The sequence below is a fragment of the Dermacentor albipictus genome, chromosome 5, assembly GCF_038994185.2.
Source record: "Dermacentor albipictus isolate Rhodes 1998 colony chromosome 5, USDA_Dalb.pri_finalv2, whole genome shotgun sequence".
In the NCBI taxonomy this organism is placed as follows: domain Eukaryota; kingdom Metazoa; phylum Arthropoda; class Arachnida; order Ixodida; family Ixodidae; genus Dermacentor; species Dermacentor albipictus.
In genome coordinates this window covers 96219410-96237061 of record NC_091825.1, presented here as the reverse complement: position 1 = coordinate 96237061, position 17652 = coordinate 96219410, and the positions used below count along the sequence as shown (strand labels likewise).

Sequence of the window (17652 nt, the reverse complement as noted above, 5' to 3'; positions counted from 1 at the left end):
TGTAAACTGACTGCGAAACAAGGTCTTTATGCGTGTTTCTGTGTTTATTTCTTTTTACCGCTCTCTAGACTCCACAGAGGCTAGCTAATAACTGCCAATGATGGCGCCAATGATGAAACTGCCAATGATGGAAAATGAGTATTCTCGACACATATAAGAAGCTTATCAATAGCAAACGGTAACTTCGGGCAGCGTGAACGCCTTAAGGGCTCCCCTTTTACGACGAAGAATGACAAAAATTGAGGTCGTTCTTGGTTTACTGCTTAACTCGATCGTATATCTATCTCACTGCTATTCTCTATTAAAAAAAGACAAGTTGGCCGCCACAGCTGCAAGCGACCGCTATAGTTAGAAAACGGTCCCGTCCACGACGTCGATGAAAGGTTCGGCGAGATAGAAGCTGGAAAAGTAGGCCGCGATACCCAGGCCGATCGAGAAAGGCAACGCAGGCAGCGGCTTCTGAAAATAAACCAGCAGGGAGAGGGTGAGCAGGATGCCCACGATTACGGCCACGTAGCAGGCGACCACCGTCAGCGCGGTGCCGTGTCGCGACGCCTTGCCCACGAGCACGCTGTAGAAGATGAAGTCTCCCAGGCCCATCTTCATTCCCTGGTTGCCCGGCATGACGTCCCCCGATTCCCGCTCTGCCTGACGCCGTTCGGCTCGGCGCTGGTGGGCTCCGCCGTGGTGGCGGCACCTGTGAACGCCTGCGGTGGGAGGCAACAGCGGCGACGGAGCGTCCTCCCTGTCTGCGGCGACGCCATCTTCGCGGCACTGGTGCGGCCGTGCCACGTGCGACTCTCCGCGATTCTCCGGGACGACAGAACCGGCGGCCGCGGAATTCGGAGTCGACCCGGTGGAGGTCTTCGCATCGAACTCGTTCCGACATCCTCGCGCCGTATCAGTCGAGCAGGGCGGATCGCTGGCTTCCTTTGGATCGCTAAATCGGGGCATGTTGTCTTCTTTCTTCGGCGAAGCCGTCGAGCGCTTCCGGAAGGTGGAGGCCAACCGCGAGTCGTCCGCAGCCGCCTCAAGGCAGGAGCGAATCGAAGCCGCCGCTTTGCTCGTGCGATCGGCGCACTGGGAAGTCAGCGTTGCCCTTCGATTTGGAGGATCGGACGCCGAATCCGTGGGTAGGAGCTCCTTGTCGGCGAGCGAGTGATTCGAGCCGGCTGCAGTCTCGCGGGACGAGCGGGCGCCGATGGCGTAGCACCACGCGGAGGACGTGGAGAACACGAGAGCCGGGAAGAGCGGCTCGTTTCGCTCCTTGGCCGTCTCGAGCAGGATCCGGAGCGGGCCCAGGACGCAGAGCACGGCGAATATGTCCCACACGGAGACGAGCACCAGGAGGATCCACGACGTCTACTCGGGGAAGGACTCCTCCAGCGCCACGGCCATGAGCACAGATATGTACACAAGGTAGCCCTGCTGCATCAGGAACGGCCCGTCGTGGTACAGCGACGTGATGCCGGTCACGCCCACGTTCCATATGAACAGCGAACACGTCAGGTGGTCCAGCGGCGCGTTGAAGTAAAAGGCCAGTCGGCCCAGGTAATAGTAGCCCGTCAGGAAGAGCAGCACGCCGCTTCCACTTATCATCCAGGCCTGCATATGCGCACAAATAACAAACAAATACTCGCGAAATGTGATTGGCCGCTTAGGACTGCGCTGTATACTTCATTAGCCGATTAAAAAAAAAGCTTCAACGTCGCGTTAAATGTTTCTCATGCGTCGACGGCATTGCAAATCGTATCTTCGCTATTACGATATATGTAGTTATTACCAACCTCTTTAACGTATACAAAGTGCCCTTCGTGGTGGTTTATCGGGTATGCTGTTGCGCTGCTAAGCACGAAGTCGCGGGATCGAGTCCCGGCCGTGGTAGGCGAAATGCAAAAACGTCCGTGTCCCGTACATTGGGGGCACTCCAAAGATCTCCTGGTGGTTAAAATTTATCCGGAGTTCCCTCACTACGGCGTGCCTCATAATCAAATCAGTGTCTTGGGACGTAAAACCCCACACGTAAAACCACAGGATTCAGTTCAACGTATAGAAGGCGGTTCCTAAAACATATGTTGAGGATTGTAAACACACAAATTTAGGCGATCTGGCATTATACGTCGTACTTTGTACCGAATCCTTGAAGTCTCCTACAGCACGTAACAGGAAGTTGATAATTTACATTTGACCAAGAATATGACCAGCAGCTTGACAGTTGGTAAACTTCATGTGTTCCGGAATGGCTGCGCACACTGATACACGTTAATTGAGGAATATGGAAAGGGATCTACGCTGGTAACTAAGGAAACAGCGAACACTATCCCGACGGGTTGCATCACGCGTGCTCGCCTTGATGATGTTGTAGTGGCCCCTCTTGTATAGCAGCACCAAGGCGCAGTTGACGATCACGATCATCACGAGGAAGCTGAAGGCATTCCCGAACGAGTTCATAAGCACGACGGTCTCCGCGCCTGCAGCGTCCTCCGGAAAGCGAATGTAGCCCATCTGCAGGTAGTCGTTGTGGCTCTGCTGGAGGACGCGCGTCAGAACGCTCACGCTCAGCATGCAGATGGAGACGGCCACGATGACCTTGATGTCCTGAGGCATCAGGGCGGCAGAGTTATAGTACCCCTTCACTGGCACACAGTTGTACTGTGTGCCAACACTTGACACTTATAAGCTACGCTTAACACTTAACACTCCTCAACACTTAACTCCTCAACACTTGAACTCCACAACACATAAAAGCTACGCGGCTTCGGTGCCACCCGTTCCGTAATCGTCTTATTGGAAATGTGCCAGTGGATTGCAGTGATTAATCTTGAAGACGTTTACACCTTTGAATTTTAATTTTGTCCTATCAACATGACTAGTTGGCCAGTTACCTTCCTGTGCGTGCGTGTACCGAAGGCATTCGTGTAATGAAAGTGTGGACGCCAGTAACGTTCTTGGCAAAAAATATCCGACATACTGTCACAGAATCAGAAAATGCCTACAGAATAATGACTAATGTGTTGAGGGAAAGAATTTCACGCTGTAAGTTGTAGCGTCTTTCATTATGACAGCTGCAAACAGGGCCTACGTAAAACCAGTGACCGCCGCTTCACTTTCCACTAAGCGGCGCTGTGTTCCACTGATTCGCTGTCGTGTGCTCCAGCTGAGATGCTGAGCAGAGCCATTACCGGTTGATATTTCCGACAGAAGCGTCCCGAATAAGTTATGAAGTTATTAAGTTAATAAGTTCATAAACGGGCACTCTTAGGTGCCCGTTTCTGGCGCGAACGTCGACGTCGCTCGTCATCGAGCGAACGAGCGCCGCGAAGGATGAAAGAGCGAACGCGGAGCGCAGCCGATGAAAGACGGTGACAGCGAAAAGAGCCCGAGGAGGAAACCGGAGGAGGAGGGTACGGCGAAAGCGTGAGAAGAAAAGCGTAGCGCTCCGCAAAACGAGCTTTGCGTCCGCGACGGCTACAAGATGGCGTCAGAGTAGGGCGCGTCGTCTGCTCACCGATGACGCTGCACGAGTGGAGGTCAGCGTGCGGCGGCTGCTGCTAGTCGCGCCCACGTGTCACCCACGTGCTGCCTCCCACGATCTGCCAATTAGCGAGGCAGTCGCGCCACACTTCGCTCTGGTTGCAACGTGCCGCACGAGCCAGATTGTCCGCGCCAGCAAAATATCGCGAAAATAAAACACGCATGCTCCCTAATACTCCCTAATGCGCTCAAATTTCGCATTGGGAAATATCGTATTGGTCGTTGAACTTCTTAGTATGACCTGTGTAACTAACGTTAAGAAATTTGGATGTGGAATTATTGGTTTGATAGTAAACGCCGGTATTTGATATTCTATAGCCAAGATTAAAAGGAAAAAGTAGAAGAGGCCAGACCATGAAATTCCCAGATCAGGAAAGCGGCATGGCATGTCGTCATGACAGGAGAACTGGTGTCCGAGTGAAGGGAAAGTTATTGCATTAGTCAACCCATATAATCTGGCTAGAAGCAATCATACAATTTACCTAATTCGATGATGGAATTCGCGTAACAGGAAGGCACTACAACACAAAGCGAAAGGATGCAGGGGCATGCAGCAGCGTCGGAAATGGAGGGTCACTGAGGGAGAAGACGAGCACCCTGATTTACCTTTCCATATCACTGCTGCTGCAGGTACTCACTCAGCCAGGAAGCTTAGTGACGGACAAGTCGCCCGTCACTCTCCCCCCTTCACCTCCCCACTTTCGCCCCAAGCACTTCCGCCGCCCCTAGGTGCAGGCATACCTGGCGCATAAGATGCTCGTACAGCTGCAGCAGAAGTTGTCGGACTTGCTCCACGTCCATTTCGGCCATGGCCAAGGGAGCGGGGACAGCGGAGAGGACAACCCAGGAGTCCCTTCTGGTGCCTCCGCAGGCTCCACATCCTCCGCTTTTTCGACGCTTCCCGACATTCCGTACTGGAGACTGGCGCAAGACGCTGGCGAATAGCTTCTGGCTTTCTTAACCTTCTTTATCTTCTTGCCTCCCGATGACGCCGCTTGATGATGAGCGCGTCTGCAGTTACCATGATGGAAATAGTTAAAAAAAAAGTTGGAACGTGTCTGTCATTATGATAGCGCGTAAAAATCTCGGAACTGGTAGCGAGTCCACTAATCGTGATGTTTGTGCAATATTGAGTTTGTTGCGCTTCTTTCTTATCTAGGGAGTTACCGACGATCATCAGTACGAGAAAATAGGTCAGCTCCTCGCATCCCCCCTTCTTTTGCCTTTTCAGCAATGAAGAGCAGGTTGTGCCGCTATGACAATGGCAGATGCCCACTGAGGTGCATTAGCCCCTCATGGGCTAAGTTAGAGCACATTCAAATGTAAAAGAAAGGAAACCCAAGTTAACAAGCGTGGGATGAGCTTACAGCAATGAGAAGTAGCAATGGCGTCACCTCTGGAGTTCTTCAAGCACAACTTTAGCAGTCGTTTCGTGCACATCCTTTTTATTTTTTCTTTCGTCCGTGATAACATGACCAGAAACGTGTATTCTCGACTACGAGCACTGTGCGTTCGAAGTCGTTGCTGTAGCCTGTGGCCAGCGAAGATGACGACCACAGCGCCGCGTATGCGATTATATCGCTTGCTTGCTTGTTCCTCATTCGTGGCGCTTGCCCACTACACGGGAGATCAGCCAAGAAGTCAGCGGTGAGAGGTTAAAGGGAGGGGGAGAGAGAAAAACCTAAATTGAACGTAAATCAGGGTGAATTTAAAGGTTTATGATGATTATGAAATAGATTTAGAAATAAGGATATTTGTAATAATGTATAAGCAGAAAATTTTGTGGGGGTTTTTTTGGTGGTATTATTAGAATAATTTCCAACACACAGTCAGAAACTTAAGGAGCTATCCGATCATTTATTTCAAGAATTAACATGATAGCCTTCTTATGTCACAGAGATAGTCGCAAATGGCCACGCAGTTAGTCGTGTGGCTAAAGCCCAATGAAGAAGCCCCGGAGAGGATATTTTGAGTAACTAAAGAAATACCCAATTTTCGGAATGAAAATTTGGATTTCTTCCTCTGATATGTAAGCCGACGGCAAGCTAGTAGGAAGTGATAAATGCTTCCAGGTTCCTGGTAGGTCAGACACAGAGGGGACGGTTCCAGACCAGACCTGCATATAGGTGAAAATTTAATGGTGTGATGCGGCAGGGTAATTTTGTTACAGATATTTCTAATTTGCGTACGAGACACCATTTATTGTTCTTTGAAAAGGGCAAATGATTAAATTCCAATGTTTGCATTTTAAGTTTTGTAAAATCTAGGAAAGATAAAGTTTTCTAAACCTAGCCGCGATGACATAAGCATAAGGAGGCATAATTACCATAAGTGGCCCATCAAGAGATATACGTGCAAGTGTGTGTCATTTCATTTAAGAATATACCTCGATGGCCTGGAACCCATACCAATCGCACTAGGCTTAAGTGTAGAGGGTTTAACAACTTAAATGTATTGGCTACAGTAATGTCGCAAGATGAAGTGAGTGATGTGCATACTGATAGGGTTATCAGTCACTATAACCACAGTTGAATAATTTAAAGGAAGTTTTCACAGAGCTAAGATAACGGCTGATAGTTCAGCCAGAAATATGGGTGTACAATCGGGAAGGCGTAATGGCCCAGGGCAGTGACTCGGAGAAAATATCCACACCCGCTTTCTCCTCACTCATTGACGCATCTGTCGCGATCAGATGATCTATTCCCAATTACATTAAAGGCTCTTGTAGCATGCCGTTTAAGCGTGTAGTGGGCAGGCGTTTTACAATGAATAGAAATACATCGTTAAATTCAATCTTTATATTAGGCGAGGGCTTGTCTGTGAAAATGATCTTGCTCACATTAACGTTTAGTGGCTCTATCTCGGCTTGTACAAACAAAACCTGAGCGCTGTGTAAACGGCGCCAATGCTCGCCTAAAAATGCCCACTAATAATTTCACTAATAAACACAAATTGTGATCGTCTCAAATAAGATCCATAAATGTTTAAATATGTTTTTACTGTTAAAATGTGGAATCGGCACGGAAGAGTAAGCAGTCGTGCTTCTTCATATAAAACATTGTTAGCAAGAAATTTTGGTAAACCAAGACCATTTAGAACACCCTCGCGCTATAGAACTAGATTGTTAATCCCGTATGCTCGCCCACCAGTGAATACCACCCGCCCAAATTACAGTGTCGGTCGAACGCACATGCAATGCATCATTCTTCCACTGACAACACGTTTGCTACACTATTTCGTTTTCTTCATCGCCACTGGTGTCTTTTTGTAAATTTCTTATGCTCTGAATAACTGAATCAAAATTATTTTTTCTTTATTTCTATATTTTACTGGTCTAATTAGTCAATTACACATTACTCTTTTTATAGGGGCTTCCAACTTATCGTCTCATTCCAGTATTCCCCATAGTTATTGTGTTTCTTCCGACCAACCGTTTCTTGGCTAATCTCCCATTGCAGGTACACGTCATGTTTTAGACCAATCATCATTATCACAATAGTCATTGTTATAATGAGCATGCGCAGCCCAAGAACAGAAGAAGAAGAGCTTCATAAACGGAGAGACGACGCCTCCACGGCCTCTAAGGTGCCCCATAGGACATGGAGACGCGCCCACTAGTTCCAGGGGGAGTATCGAATGGTAAGTGCCGACAGCCACCATGAAAAGCGGCATCTTTTAAACAAACGCGGCCTTCGACAATTTCTCGCCTCGTTTTTAGGAGCCGGAACGCCACTGGCGTCTTTAGTCTTTCATGGTTTAGGGTCGAGGCAACGGCGGACGAACATCTCCCATAGTTTGTGCAGGCGTTGAACGCAGTTCCGAGTCGAGAACGACAACGAAGTATAGGCGGATGTAGCGAACAGTAACAGTTGTTTTATATTTCACTTGTAAGTTCTGCGCGACAGGCAAGTGTGTCCCGGAGGTTCTGTACAATCCGCAAGGGAAAGTTTCGCGCTTTTCGTACAAAGCACGTGCCTGTGGAAAGTGATAAAGAGAGGGCGCAGTCCGCAAGACGCCGTTGTACGCATTCAGTTAAATGTGCTCGTGTAGCAACACTCGTTGGCTGAAACCAACACTCACTTCGGACGATGGTGGTATATCCCTGCAAGCGATACAACGAAAGAGCGTGACTCCTCGAAAATTCCTTGAAACCCGCAGTCACTAAAGGTATTTGTCAACCTCCAAATTTCTGCCCATTCCAGCATAGTGCAGGATCTAGAAGTGTTAGACAGGATAAACGGTAGTGATCATAGATTAAATAGGTCTAAGATTTTCTCAATTTGGAGAGAGAAATATCGACATTAGGCAAGAATAAACATACCAACCTAGACACAGCAAGGGTAAAAGTAGACGATTTCATGCTGCTGCTCACAAACAGTTATTCAGCTTTAGAACAGGAAAGGTATTCTGTAGGAGTCCACCTAGTGGACTGTCCATTTGGGCCGCTGCTGATTGGCTGGGGCCACTTGTCTCCTCGTCGCTCGTATAGCTGTATCCAATCAACAGCGACCGAAATGAACAGCCCACTAGGTGGACTCTTACAGGATAGCCCCCCCAGTGGGATGAAGGAAACAGAGGTAATGAATGAAGCCGTAACTAGGCTGATTTCAAAAGCAGCAGTTGGAGTGGGATGTAAGGCACTGAGGCAACCAGTAGGAGAGCTCTCCCAATTAACAAAGGACCTAAGAAAGAAACGAAAAAGCATGAAAGCATCCAATTCAAGAGATCATACAGAATTCGCTAAATTATCAAAGCTGATAAGCAAGAAGAAATCAAACGATTTTCGCAATTACAACGTCTAAAAGATTGAGGAAGCAGTGAAAAATGATCGCAGCATAAGATCAATGATCGGAAAACTTGGCATAAGACAGAGCAAGATGTATGAAGTGAAAGATAAGCAGGGTAATGTCATCAACAATTTCCGCGATATAGTAAAGCAGCAGAAGAATTCATACTAGCCTTTACAGTTCCTAGAACAGCCATGCAATCTTCAGTTGAAGTAGTGGTGAAGAGGATACAGAGGCTCCTTCTATAAGTAGCGATGAATTTAGAAGCGCCTTTTAAGACTTGTCCCGAGGATAATCGGCAGAAGAAGATTGAATAACAGTCTATTTATTCAAGGATGGATGAGGTGCTATGCTTAAAAAGCTTGCGGCCTTTTATACGCAATGCCTCACGACTTCAAGTATACCGGAGAGCTGAAAGAATGTCTACATTATACTATTCCTTCAGAACGGATAAGTTAAAGAATTGAATAATTATAGGCCCACTATAGCTTGCTTTCAGTATTGTATAAAATATTCACCAAGATGATTTGCAATAGAATCAGGGCAACACTTGACTTCGATCAACCAAGAGAACAGCTTGGCTTCAGGAAGGGATATTCGACAATAGGTCACATCCATGTCATCAATCAGGTAATTCAGAAATCTGCAGAGTACAATCAACCTATCTATTTGTTCTCTTACTATTTGGGAAATGTGTCAACATCATATATATGTATGTTTACTGAATATACCCGCGTATACTTTATTTTCATTAGCCTTTTTGCTCCGGTAAATTTGCTCATTGCGCATTTATTACGTATGTTTGCTAAAGATGGCATGGGCTGGGCGGGCAAGGCCCGTCGTGCCATCGTTATTGTTGGCTCTTTCAGCACGCTCTCAGCATCCCTCTTTAGACGCAAATAAAGTCGATGTGAAGTTATCGATCCCCTACCACTGCTCTTAAATGAGTTATGGCGATCTACCTGTATACACTTGCATGCATTACTTTAGCGACTACTCCGACCAAGGCATTGTTTGTCACAAAGCTCCTCGAAGTAGCGCGTTCGCTATAAGCGGAGTTTCGCTATACGTGCGCAATCGGCGCGGCCGCTCTTCCTGCGAAGGTGGTGTCCAGGAGCGGCCCGCGGCTCCAGCGCCGCATCTGCGCTCGGCGCTCAAACCTAGCCCGAAGCCGCCGCCGCCGCCTCCTGCACCGGTGGTCCAGCTGCCGATGGCATCCACAGCCGCCGGGGCCGTGCTGGGCGCAGTGGGCGTGGCCAGGAACGCGGCGTCGAGCGCCGTCCAAGCCGCGGCGACTTCGATCGGGTAACTCTCGATGCGCAAGGAGGCCGCCGGTCGACAGCCGGAAGGCCAGCAACTGTCGCAACTGTCGGAAATTTATTTATTTATTTATTATGCGAAGCATACTAGCCGCACAACCACGCTCTTCCTTGCTGCGCCGCGCGCGGCCGTGTAGCTGCCATATGACGTCATAACAGCTGCAAAGCGGACGCTTAAGCTTCGCCTTCAAGAGTGGAACGCGACAGCGTTCCCGTCTGCCCGCCAAGGGGTGTAAGACAATGGGCTACGGCGCAGCGACTACGCGCCCCGCATCGGACGCGGTGAGCGTCGAGCAACGCCGCGTTCGGCGCGGCAACGAAATGTGCGCCTCAGCAAGCGACGCACGCCTGAGCCGACGCCGACGACACCGGCTTTTCTGCGACACGAGCTCCTTAACGCTGTAAAAGAATAAAGGCTAGTTTGCTTCGCATCCTGGGCTTAACCTTAGCTAAGCCACAGCCATTTTTATTTATTTATTTATAAGTACACCCAAGATTCCAATCGGAACATTGAGTGATGTGGAGGAAGTAAAAAAAATTAAATAAAGCATAAACAGGAACAAATAAACGTTGCTAAGGACTATAAAATTTCTGTACAATATTTAAAACACAACTCCACAAAAAGCGAGCGCAAGAATTATCGCGGAATGTTTCACGGTTTGTGACGGCTGTCAGGAAAATAATTCCCAGAGTGCAATGGCTTGTGGCACCGCTGAGGAATTAAAAGCTTTGATTCTACCAAATATTCGCTTGAGTCTGTTATGATTACGAAGACTATAGAAATACGCAGTTGGGTTACAAGAGGCAATTTGTGTTATGTTGCGCCGTGAATGTATTTGTGTATCAAACATAACAGTGCGATTTTTCTGCGGGTACATAATGCTTTAAGGGATAAGTCTCCTTTAATTGCAGTGACACTAGAGTACCGGTCGTAGCTAGATGAAATGAATCTGGCGGCTCTGGCTGGAGTTTGCCCTGGACCAGCTGTACTTCGCCCAGGAAATCTGAGTTAATGAGTCCTGCACTGCTACATAACATTGCTGGAATTCTTATACTTTCCAAACTTTGTACGAATGCCCCATAGTCCAATAGTTCGGTACCGCGCACGCTCAACACAATTCACCCAACACTGCATTCCACCTGGCTAACTGGTTAACTGTCAGTCACATCTCTCTTCTACTCCAGTCTCTCATTCCGCACGTCCGTAATCTGCTAGGCGAGGTCTGGCAGGTAATGACAATCTCAAAGCAAGAGGTCCGGACTAGGTTCTAAATTGAGGGTTTATTCCGTCCCTCCCTCCATTTCGGACCCCAGCTTCACTGAAAAATACTGAAAAATAAAGTGGGGGGCAGTGCCATCCCTCGGCTGAACGGGACACTGAACGTCAATTGCACTCCACGGTGATTCTTGAGAGAAAGCTGTGTATCCTTGGGCGCTTTTGGCATCTACTCGAATGCGCATCAGGGGGTGCTTCTCAACTCATCGAAGGAATGATTGAGAAGTTCTACTGAGGCACGGTGTCTTCTTAACCTTAAGGGCGGTCCGGTACTCCGTTCAGTGTATCAATGAAGAGCTTTCCGTATAACGTCGATGAATACGGAGTTGGGGCTATGCGCTTGTAGGAGCTGATATCATCGTTAACCTGTAGCCACATGTGGTAATCACCTTGCTAGCGATCTCCGGTAACGATGCTGCTTGATTTGGGACCCTCCACGAAGACCGCCACATTGGCGGGTACCACAGCGCCCAACCGACCGGCGTGTTTAACTCTGTTCACTCCATCCACAGGAGCTCCAGGGGACATTCTGGCAGCGCAGTGAAATGGTGCAAACCAGTTTCTCGCGTCGCCTTTCCCCTCTTGCACTCTCCTTGCGTGTATACGTGCCCTCTCAACCCCCTCCCGACGCGGCGTGCAAAACAGGAGCCGCAGCAGCTGCACCGGCAGCACTAGTGGAAAAGTATCAAGAAGAGGCAAAGCTTCGCTACCCGCCGTTGTTGCTCAGTGGCTATGGTGTTAGGCTGCTGAGCACGAGGTCGCGGGATCGAATCCCGGCCACAGCGGCCGCATTTCGATGGGGGCGAAAACATCCGTGTACTTAGATTTAGGAGCACGTTAAAGAACCCCAGGTGGTCGAAATTTCCGGAGTCCTCCACTACGGCGTGCCTCATAAACAAAAAGTGGTTTTGGCACGCAAAACCCCATAATTTAATTTTTTTAAAGCTTCCCTTTAAACGCTGTGCGTGCCGTAGTGAAAGAACACTTGCAAGCGTAGTTCTCAAAATACCATTCATCAGAGGTAGCATTTCGAGTATGTACTAATTCGGATGTTCAGAAGTGAGGGCAGGAATCGTAATGTTTTCTGTGCCTAGCAGCAGACATAACAAGACATCGCTATGAGACGAAATAATTGTCAAAAATTCCTAGGCTTTAGGCACCGACTTAGCGTGCGACATGACTGCATGTTTCGCGCGCCGACAACCAGCCACTTGGAACGAATTCTCTGGACTGCACCAGCTTCAGGATATTAATTTTCAAAGTGTCCGACGAAAGCAATTCTCGTTCCAGGTACTTCTTTAAGAAACCGCTGTTTTATGCATTGCAGCACAAAAGTAACTGGAACACCAATGCATTTTGACGGACACTGTGAAAATTAATATCTCGGAACTGGTGCTGTCCAGAGAATTCGTTCCCTGTGGATACGCTGCGCAGACTCAGCGGCTAAAATTCGTAGATTGAAATATGTGGCGTATAGGAATGAATTAAAACTGTAATTACCGTAATTACATAACTCATTGAATTAACCATTCTTATTTCTCGTAGAAGTAATGGCCGCCTCATGGAGTGATTTAGATCAAGGGTTATTATTGTATTCTCTGCCACAAGCAATTTATAAAAAAGATTGGTGCAGCCGCAAAAAAAGAATACACCCTATATGTGTCTTCTGTGGAAAGCAAATGTCGTAAGTCAGCGATGGTGTGCGTCCTCGACTGCTGTCCTCGTCCTCCGTAGCTCCGTTCAAAGTTGAACCTGAAAAATCTCTCCTCGCGCGCGATTCTCCGCCGACACACGTCGACTTCATCATCATCATCATCATCATTTATTTTCCATTAATGACCCCGATGGGGCATTACATAAGAGGGGATCGAGGGGTGTGGCAGCAGGAAACATTACAGGGCGTGATCGGTATAGACGTGCTCTTCCAATGCGCCTCACATGCCGTAACCTGAGCCCAGGCTACCGTCAACCACCGAGCCGGAAGCCTCCACCAAGTCGAGCTCGCTGACAGCCAGGGACAAGCGGAAGTGGGACGCTCTGCGCGCGGTCGGCAACCCCATGCAGACGGCGTGCATGGCCTGCAGCGTACTGTGCGGGCTGCTCCTGCTCGGCGTGCTGGGTTACATGCTGCTGTTCGCACCTGTCGGATACAGAACGGCCGCCGGGCACGTGCACAGGCCGACGGTGACCGCTGACCCCGACGCGACGACCGAGCGGGAGGACCTCATATGGCTGCGCCTTGTCACCGGTGGTCCAGCCGTCCCAAGCCGTCCAGAACATTCCCAAGCCGTCCAGAACACGAGTGTTGTGGACGGCTTGGGAATGTCGCAGCCTCTAGGGGAAAAACAACCGGACTAAAGTGTTATTTCCCTCAATATACTTTCGCTACATATCTTCGAATTTCGCCAATGTATATCACTTGCTATCGCGTATACTTAATTGGTATTTGATCTGTGCTGCACTTCTTGCTTTGTTCTTTGTTTTCATTTTGCAATGAGTATATAGTACTCGTCTAATAAAATTAGCCCTTCTTGTTCTTCGGCTTATGTCCCAATCTGAAGTCGCGGCGTGACATTTTGACTGAAGGACCAGATGGAGCTAATACAAGAAACTGTCCAACACCCTTCTTATAGAGGAAAAACAAGCAAAATGTCGTCGTTTCGCCGGAAAAGCGAGGCATCGATTGCGATAGCAAATTAGTGGACAGCTATACTAAGTAGGGATAGCAGTTTTATTGGCCGTATAAGCGTACTAACTAAATTAACAAATATGGTGTCACGCGCGAACAAGCAAACATGAACACACGTCACTCGATGACTGCGGAAACGCGCTGTCAAAACGCTGGAGTGACGAAGCGCGGGAGCAGCAGTGGGCGCACTGACCTTCGCGATGCCCCTCACATGAACGCGAACTAAGCCGCGAAACCACAGTCCAGCATGGACTGTGGTTACAGTCCGTGCAGCGGCCGCCCACGCCGCCCGGAGTAGAGCGGCCCCCTTCCCTCCCTACCCACGGCGGACCTTGTGCCCGTCACAGATGTCTTTCAAGATGCAGCGGCCCGGGCGAGAGTGCGCGGCCACGGGGGCAACGCTCCACCTTCAATGCGCCCGGAGCCTTGCGTGTGACGGAAGACGGCGCGCTTCCTCCCCGCTTTCCTCCCTTCAGTGCGCGAAATTGAGACGCGATCGCCTGCTCACCCTCGCACGCTTTCACTCGCACACGCAGCACAAGGCGCTCAGTGACGATTTTATCGTCATTGAACTTCACACGGAACCTTACGGCGACGGCAGAAATGCCCTTATAGTGTCCATATAATTGTCGCAACAAAATAAGAGTTCGGCAGCATGTTACACTCCAATAACACGTGAAGGCGAAAGCCTGCTGGACACGTGGTAAAGCATTAAGTTGTACCATCGGAGGGGTGAGACTTCTTGCAAGACATAACGAGCCGCAGTGTGCAGTAAACGTATTGCGCTGTAGGGCAACCTCCTTAACGACACACATGCACGTGCCTAATACCGAACTGTTCTTCCTTTCTTTCCTTCGTTCTTTTTTTTCATTCATATTCAGCTTTTGCATCTTTGCTTGCTTACTGGGGTATGAGCCATCCCCGATGATATTGGCCTCGAGCTCCACCACTGGAAAAGCTGGCGCCACCGTCGGTGTGACGTGCTATTAGCGATCACGTGGACATGGCGGCAGCGTCGGTTGCTTCGGGAGCGCCGAAGTGAGCTGAAAACGAGAGTATAAATTCTCTCGCACGCTGCGGTCTTCATTTAGTGGCGAGATTTTCCCGCTTCGTGTATCTGCTTTACAACGCTTGAAAGCACTACAACAGGTAGTGGCTGCATTTGAAGGCGCGCAACATGGTAGGCTACTGCTCGGTGCCGCAGTGCCGGTTGCACGCAACGGAGCCCGGTGTCAGCCTTATTCACACGTAGCCGTGAAGCTTGGCTCGCGAAACATAAAACCGGCAAACAGTCATCGGCTACAACACGGGTATGCAGCAAGCACAGACGCGAGGAAGATTTCTGCTACGGCGCCGGGTCTGCGATGTTCGGAAAACGCGCACTGTGATGCTCGCCCGAGTCCGCTGCCCGACTAATGTCATGACGGTTTGGTCTATGAACTTGTCGATGCTATAGATACTGGCAAGTTCACTAGAGTGCAAAGGGAGCGTTAAGAAGCACATTAAAAAAGGCATGGCATATGGTCATGTTTGTGTTATGAATTAATGCACTGGATCACAAGAATAAGCAGCGGGAAATCGCACGCTAAGAACATCGATAAACATATAGTGCGACGCAACTCGAGAAATGGGGCGTTCTCGACACAACTCGAGAATGCCCCAAAGGGCGTTCGCCGGATAAATTCTGCATCTTGTAGAGTCGGATTCCGGGCTGGTGGTAATGGCACAACAGCCTCTCCCACCCCGCACTACCACCGGAGCTTTGCGCGCGACGGAAGAGGGCGCGCTTCTTCCCCGATTTCCTCGCTTGCGTGCGCGAGATAGAACCGTGATCGGCGGTTCACCCTCGCATGCTTCCACTCGCACATACAGCATACCGCGCGCGGTGACGATACGGAACTTCACGACGACACCAACGGCAGAAATGCGCCTAGAGTGTCCACACAATTGCTATCGCAATAAAAATTGGCGGATCCAACGCACATGAAAGAATCAGTGATAAACGAAGCCTTCTTTTATGTTTACTGAAATGCCTTTATTCTTCGCGCGATCGCATATAGTTCCAACACTCCTCGCTCAATGCACTGTTACGTTTCGCCTACGACGCGCGGTGTAGCCGGCGCAGATGCAACGGACGCCGGGGCTTCGTTCAAAGCGGCAGACATTTTGGCCCGTTCGGAGCGGCCGCGACGCATCCCCGCCGAGCGCGTCCCGGCATGTTCAGTGCCACGTGTCTTTGTGTGTGCGTGTGTGTGTGTGTGCCCACGCTTGTCAAAGCGCGGCAGCCGGGGAGAGGAGCTCACCAAGTGTGAAGCGAGGAGGTCTGACCGGCGCCGGCCCGGCTGATGCGTCACTACACTCGTCTCTACATGTCTCTCAGTCCGTCCGTGCCTCGCTGTCGCGTGGTGTCATCCCGTGACCTTCCTTCTTGCCCGCGACGCCAAGAGTATAAAAGCAGCTGCTCCCGGACGCCAAGAGAGAGGCTCCGAATTCTTCCGTCGAGAAGCGTGCTCTCCCGTCTCTCCACTTCGGTCGACCTCACCGCCCGCTCTTTGCGATGCTAGAATAAACAAGTTGTTCTCTTAGCAGTCGACTCATGCTTTGCTGGGACCTTCGGATGCTTCCAGTGTGCCCCAGGCCGCCAGGCCATCCCTACCCTTGGGGCTTGCGACCCATTTGCAATAACGGGCGTCAGCACTGAGGTTCCAACAGCCGGTGCCATCGGTGGGATTCCAACAGCTGGTGGCAGCGGTGGGATTCCAATAGCACGCTCGGGCACCATTTTGTTTCCCTGACGTCTTTGTCTACAGTGTGGACAGGGGCACGGCGGAAGAGGCTGCTATCGCCCTAGCCATCGTACACGCTTCAACGATACCGGCACCGGATCGACTCATCACAGTAGTCAATGGTTCACAGACCGCCTGCAGGACTTTGGCACAAGGGATGGTGACATCCCACACACACCGCATCCCTACATCATTGCAACCCACAGCGTTACACAGGGTACGAATCGTCTGGACGCCTGGACACGCCTCTCTGCGTGGTAATGAACACGCTAATGCGGTGACCCGAGAGCTCGCTAACGGGGCGCCATTGGAAGAGCTGTCAAACCCAGACGACGCACCGACATCGCCACTGAACTACGTTGAAACACTACGACATTGCACAGACAGCAGCAGGTGATGATGATGACGAAAAACTTTATTTATCCCTCTTTAAAGGGAAGGGGGCAAGCAGGAGACACTCCCCCCCCCCCCCACATAATTCCCTTAACCGAGAAGATGCTGTCGCGTGGCGACAGCTTCAAACGAATTAATTCCCCTGTCTCTCTTATCCTCACCTCTGCACCCCACACAATATCCCTCATGTTGTCCCTACTGTGGAGGAAAGCCCACCGTATGTCATTGCATCTGGGAGTGCCCGCACTTTCCGGGTTACTACGCAATTCCTTCACCTTCACCTTCCTCCCTGGGAGACTGCGCTGACCAGCTTAGACCTGCCAGAGCAGCGACGGCTGATCCGGTGTGCACGTGGAGTGGCGTGAGCCAATGGGGCTCTGAACTAAGGGCTCCACCCTACGAGGAAGTCACCCCATCTCAGAAATAAATGGTTTCTCTCTCTCTATCTCCACACTCGGCTGCTTCTGTTGCTGACTTCACTTTTCTGCAGCCACCTACTTCAATTTTATATTGCCCATTTCATCCCGTCTTCTCTCTTTTTATGCTTGCCTGATCGCCCACATACCCAGTGGCACATAACCATTCCGAGGAATTGGCCAAAAATGTTCACATACCTTGTGTGGCCCAAGTTGTACACTCGCCGATTCAGCAGCAGCCAGCAACTTCAAAGTGGAAGGAAGAGGCAAAGATAGCTTCACTTAAAAGCCTTCTGGATTCAAACCTTGATTTGTTAGTCCCAATTTTGAAAACAGTTCCAGTTCAATATAGAAATCCCAGTTCCAGTTCCAGAAAACAGTCCCAGTTCAACTTAGGTCGTTATTGTAGGCGCGTTCTAATCCTGGAAACTGGAGAAGAAGAAGAAGAAGAA

General features: G+C 49.8%; 3 protein-coding genes across 7 annotated transcripts in view; 1 reads left to right on the top strand and 2 right to left on the bottom strand.

Annotated features, from left to right (window-relative positions):
* Window positions 1-239: 239 nt before the first annotated feature.
* The window catches only part of LOC135918615 (presenilin homolog), a 98936-nt gene continuing 81523 nt past the window's right edge, over window positions 240-17652 (bottom strand). For 3 of the 5 annotated variants that reach the window (XM_070538629.1, XM_070538628.1, XM_070538630.1), the window contains exons 2-4: window positions 4276-4545; window positions 2350-2598; window positions 240-1605 (exon numbers count right to left, since the gene is read on the bottom strand). In XM_070538629.1, the coding sequence (XP_070394730.1) occupies window positions 1363-1605; window positions 2350-2598; window positions 4276-4344 (561 nt within the window). In that variant the 5' untranslated portion in view covers window positions 4345-4545 and the 3' untranslated portion in view covers window positions 240-1362. The remainder of the gene's footprint in view (window positions 1606-2349; window positions 2599-4275; window positions 4546-17652) is intronic. The other 2 variants (XM_070538627.1, XM_070538631.1) reach the window with 1 other exon arrangement.
* Window positions 349-954, bottom strand: LOC139060330 (presenilin-1-like). Its single transcript, XM_070539433.1, has one exon. It carries the CDS (start codon window positions 952-954, stop codon window positions 349-351), a length of 606 nt encoding a protein of 201 aa, XP_070395534.1.
* LOC139060548 (uncharacterized) lies at window positions 7042-13452 on the top strand. Its single transcript, XM_070539706.1, has 3 exons — window positions 7042-7173; window positions 9425-9626; window positions 12875-13452. The coding sequence occupies exons 1-3, from the start codon at window positions 7134-7136 to the stop codon at window positions 13272-13274; spliced, it is 642 nt and encodes a 213-aa protein (XP_070395807.1). The 5' UTR covers window positions 7042-7133; the 3' UTR covers window positions 13275-13452.

Coding starts and splice junctions, on each gene's coding strand:
- LOC139060330 (XM_070539433.1), bottom strand. CDS start 954: ATGCCCCGATTTAGCGATCCAAAGGAAGCCAGCGATCCGCCCTGCTCG.
- LOC139060548 (XM_070539706.1), top strand. CDS start 7,134: ATGGAGACGCGCCCACTAGTTCCAGGGGGAGTATCGAATG. Junction 7,174..9,424: donor TCCAGGGGGAGTATCGAATG/GTAAGTGCCGAC, acceptor CTTCCTGCGAAG/GTGGTGTCCAGGAGCGGCCC. Junction 9,627..12,874: donor GCCGCGGCGACTTCGATCGG/GTAACTCTCGAT, acceptor ACCTGAGCCCAG/GCTACCGTCAACCACCGAGC.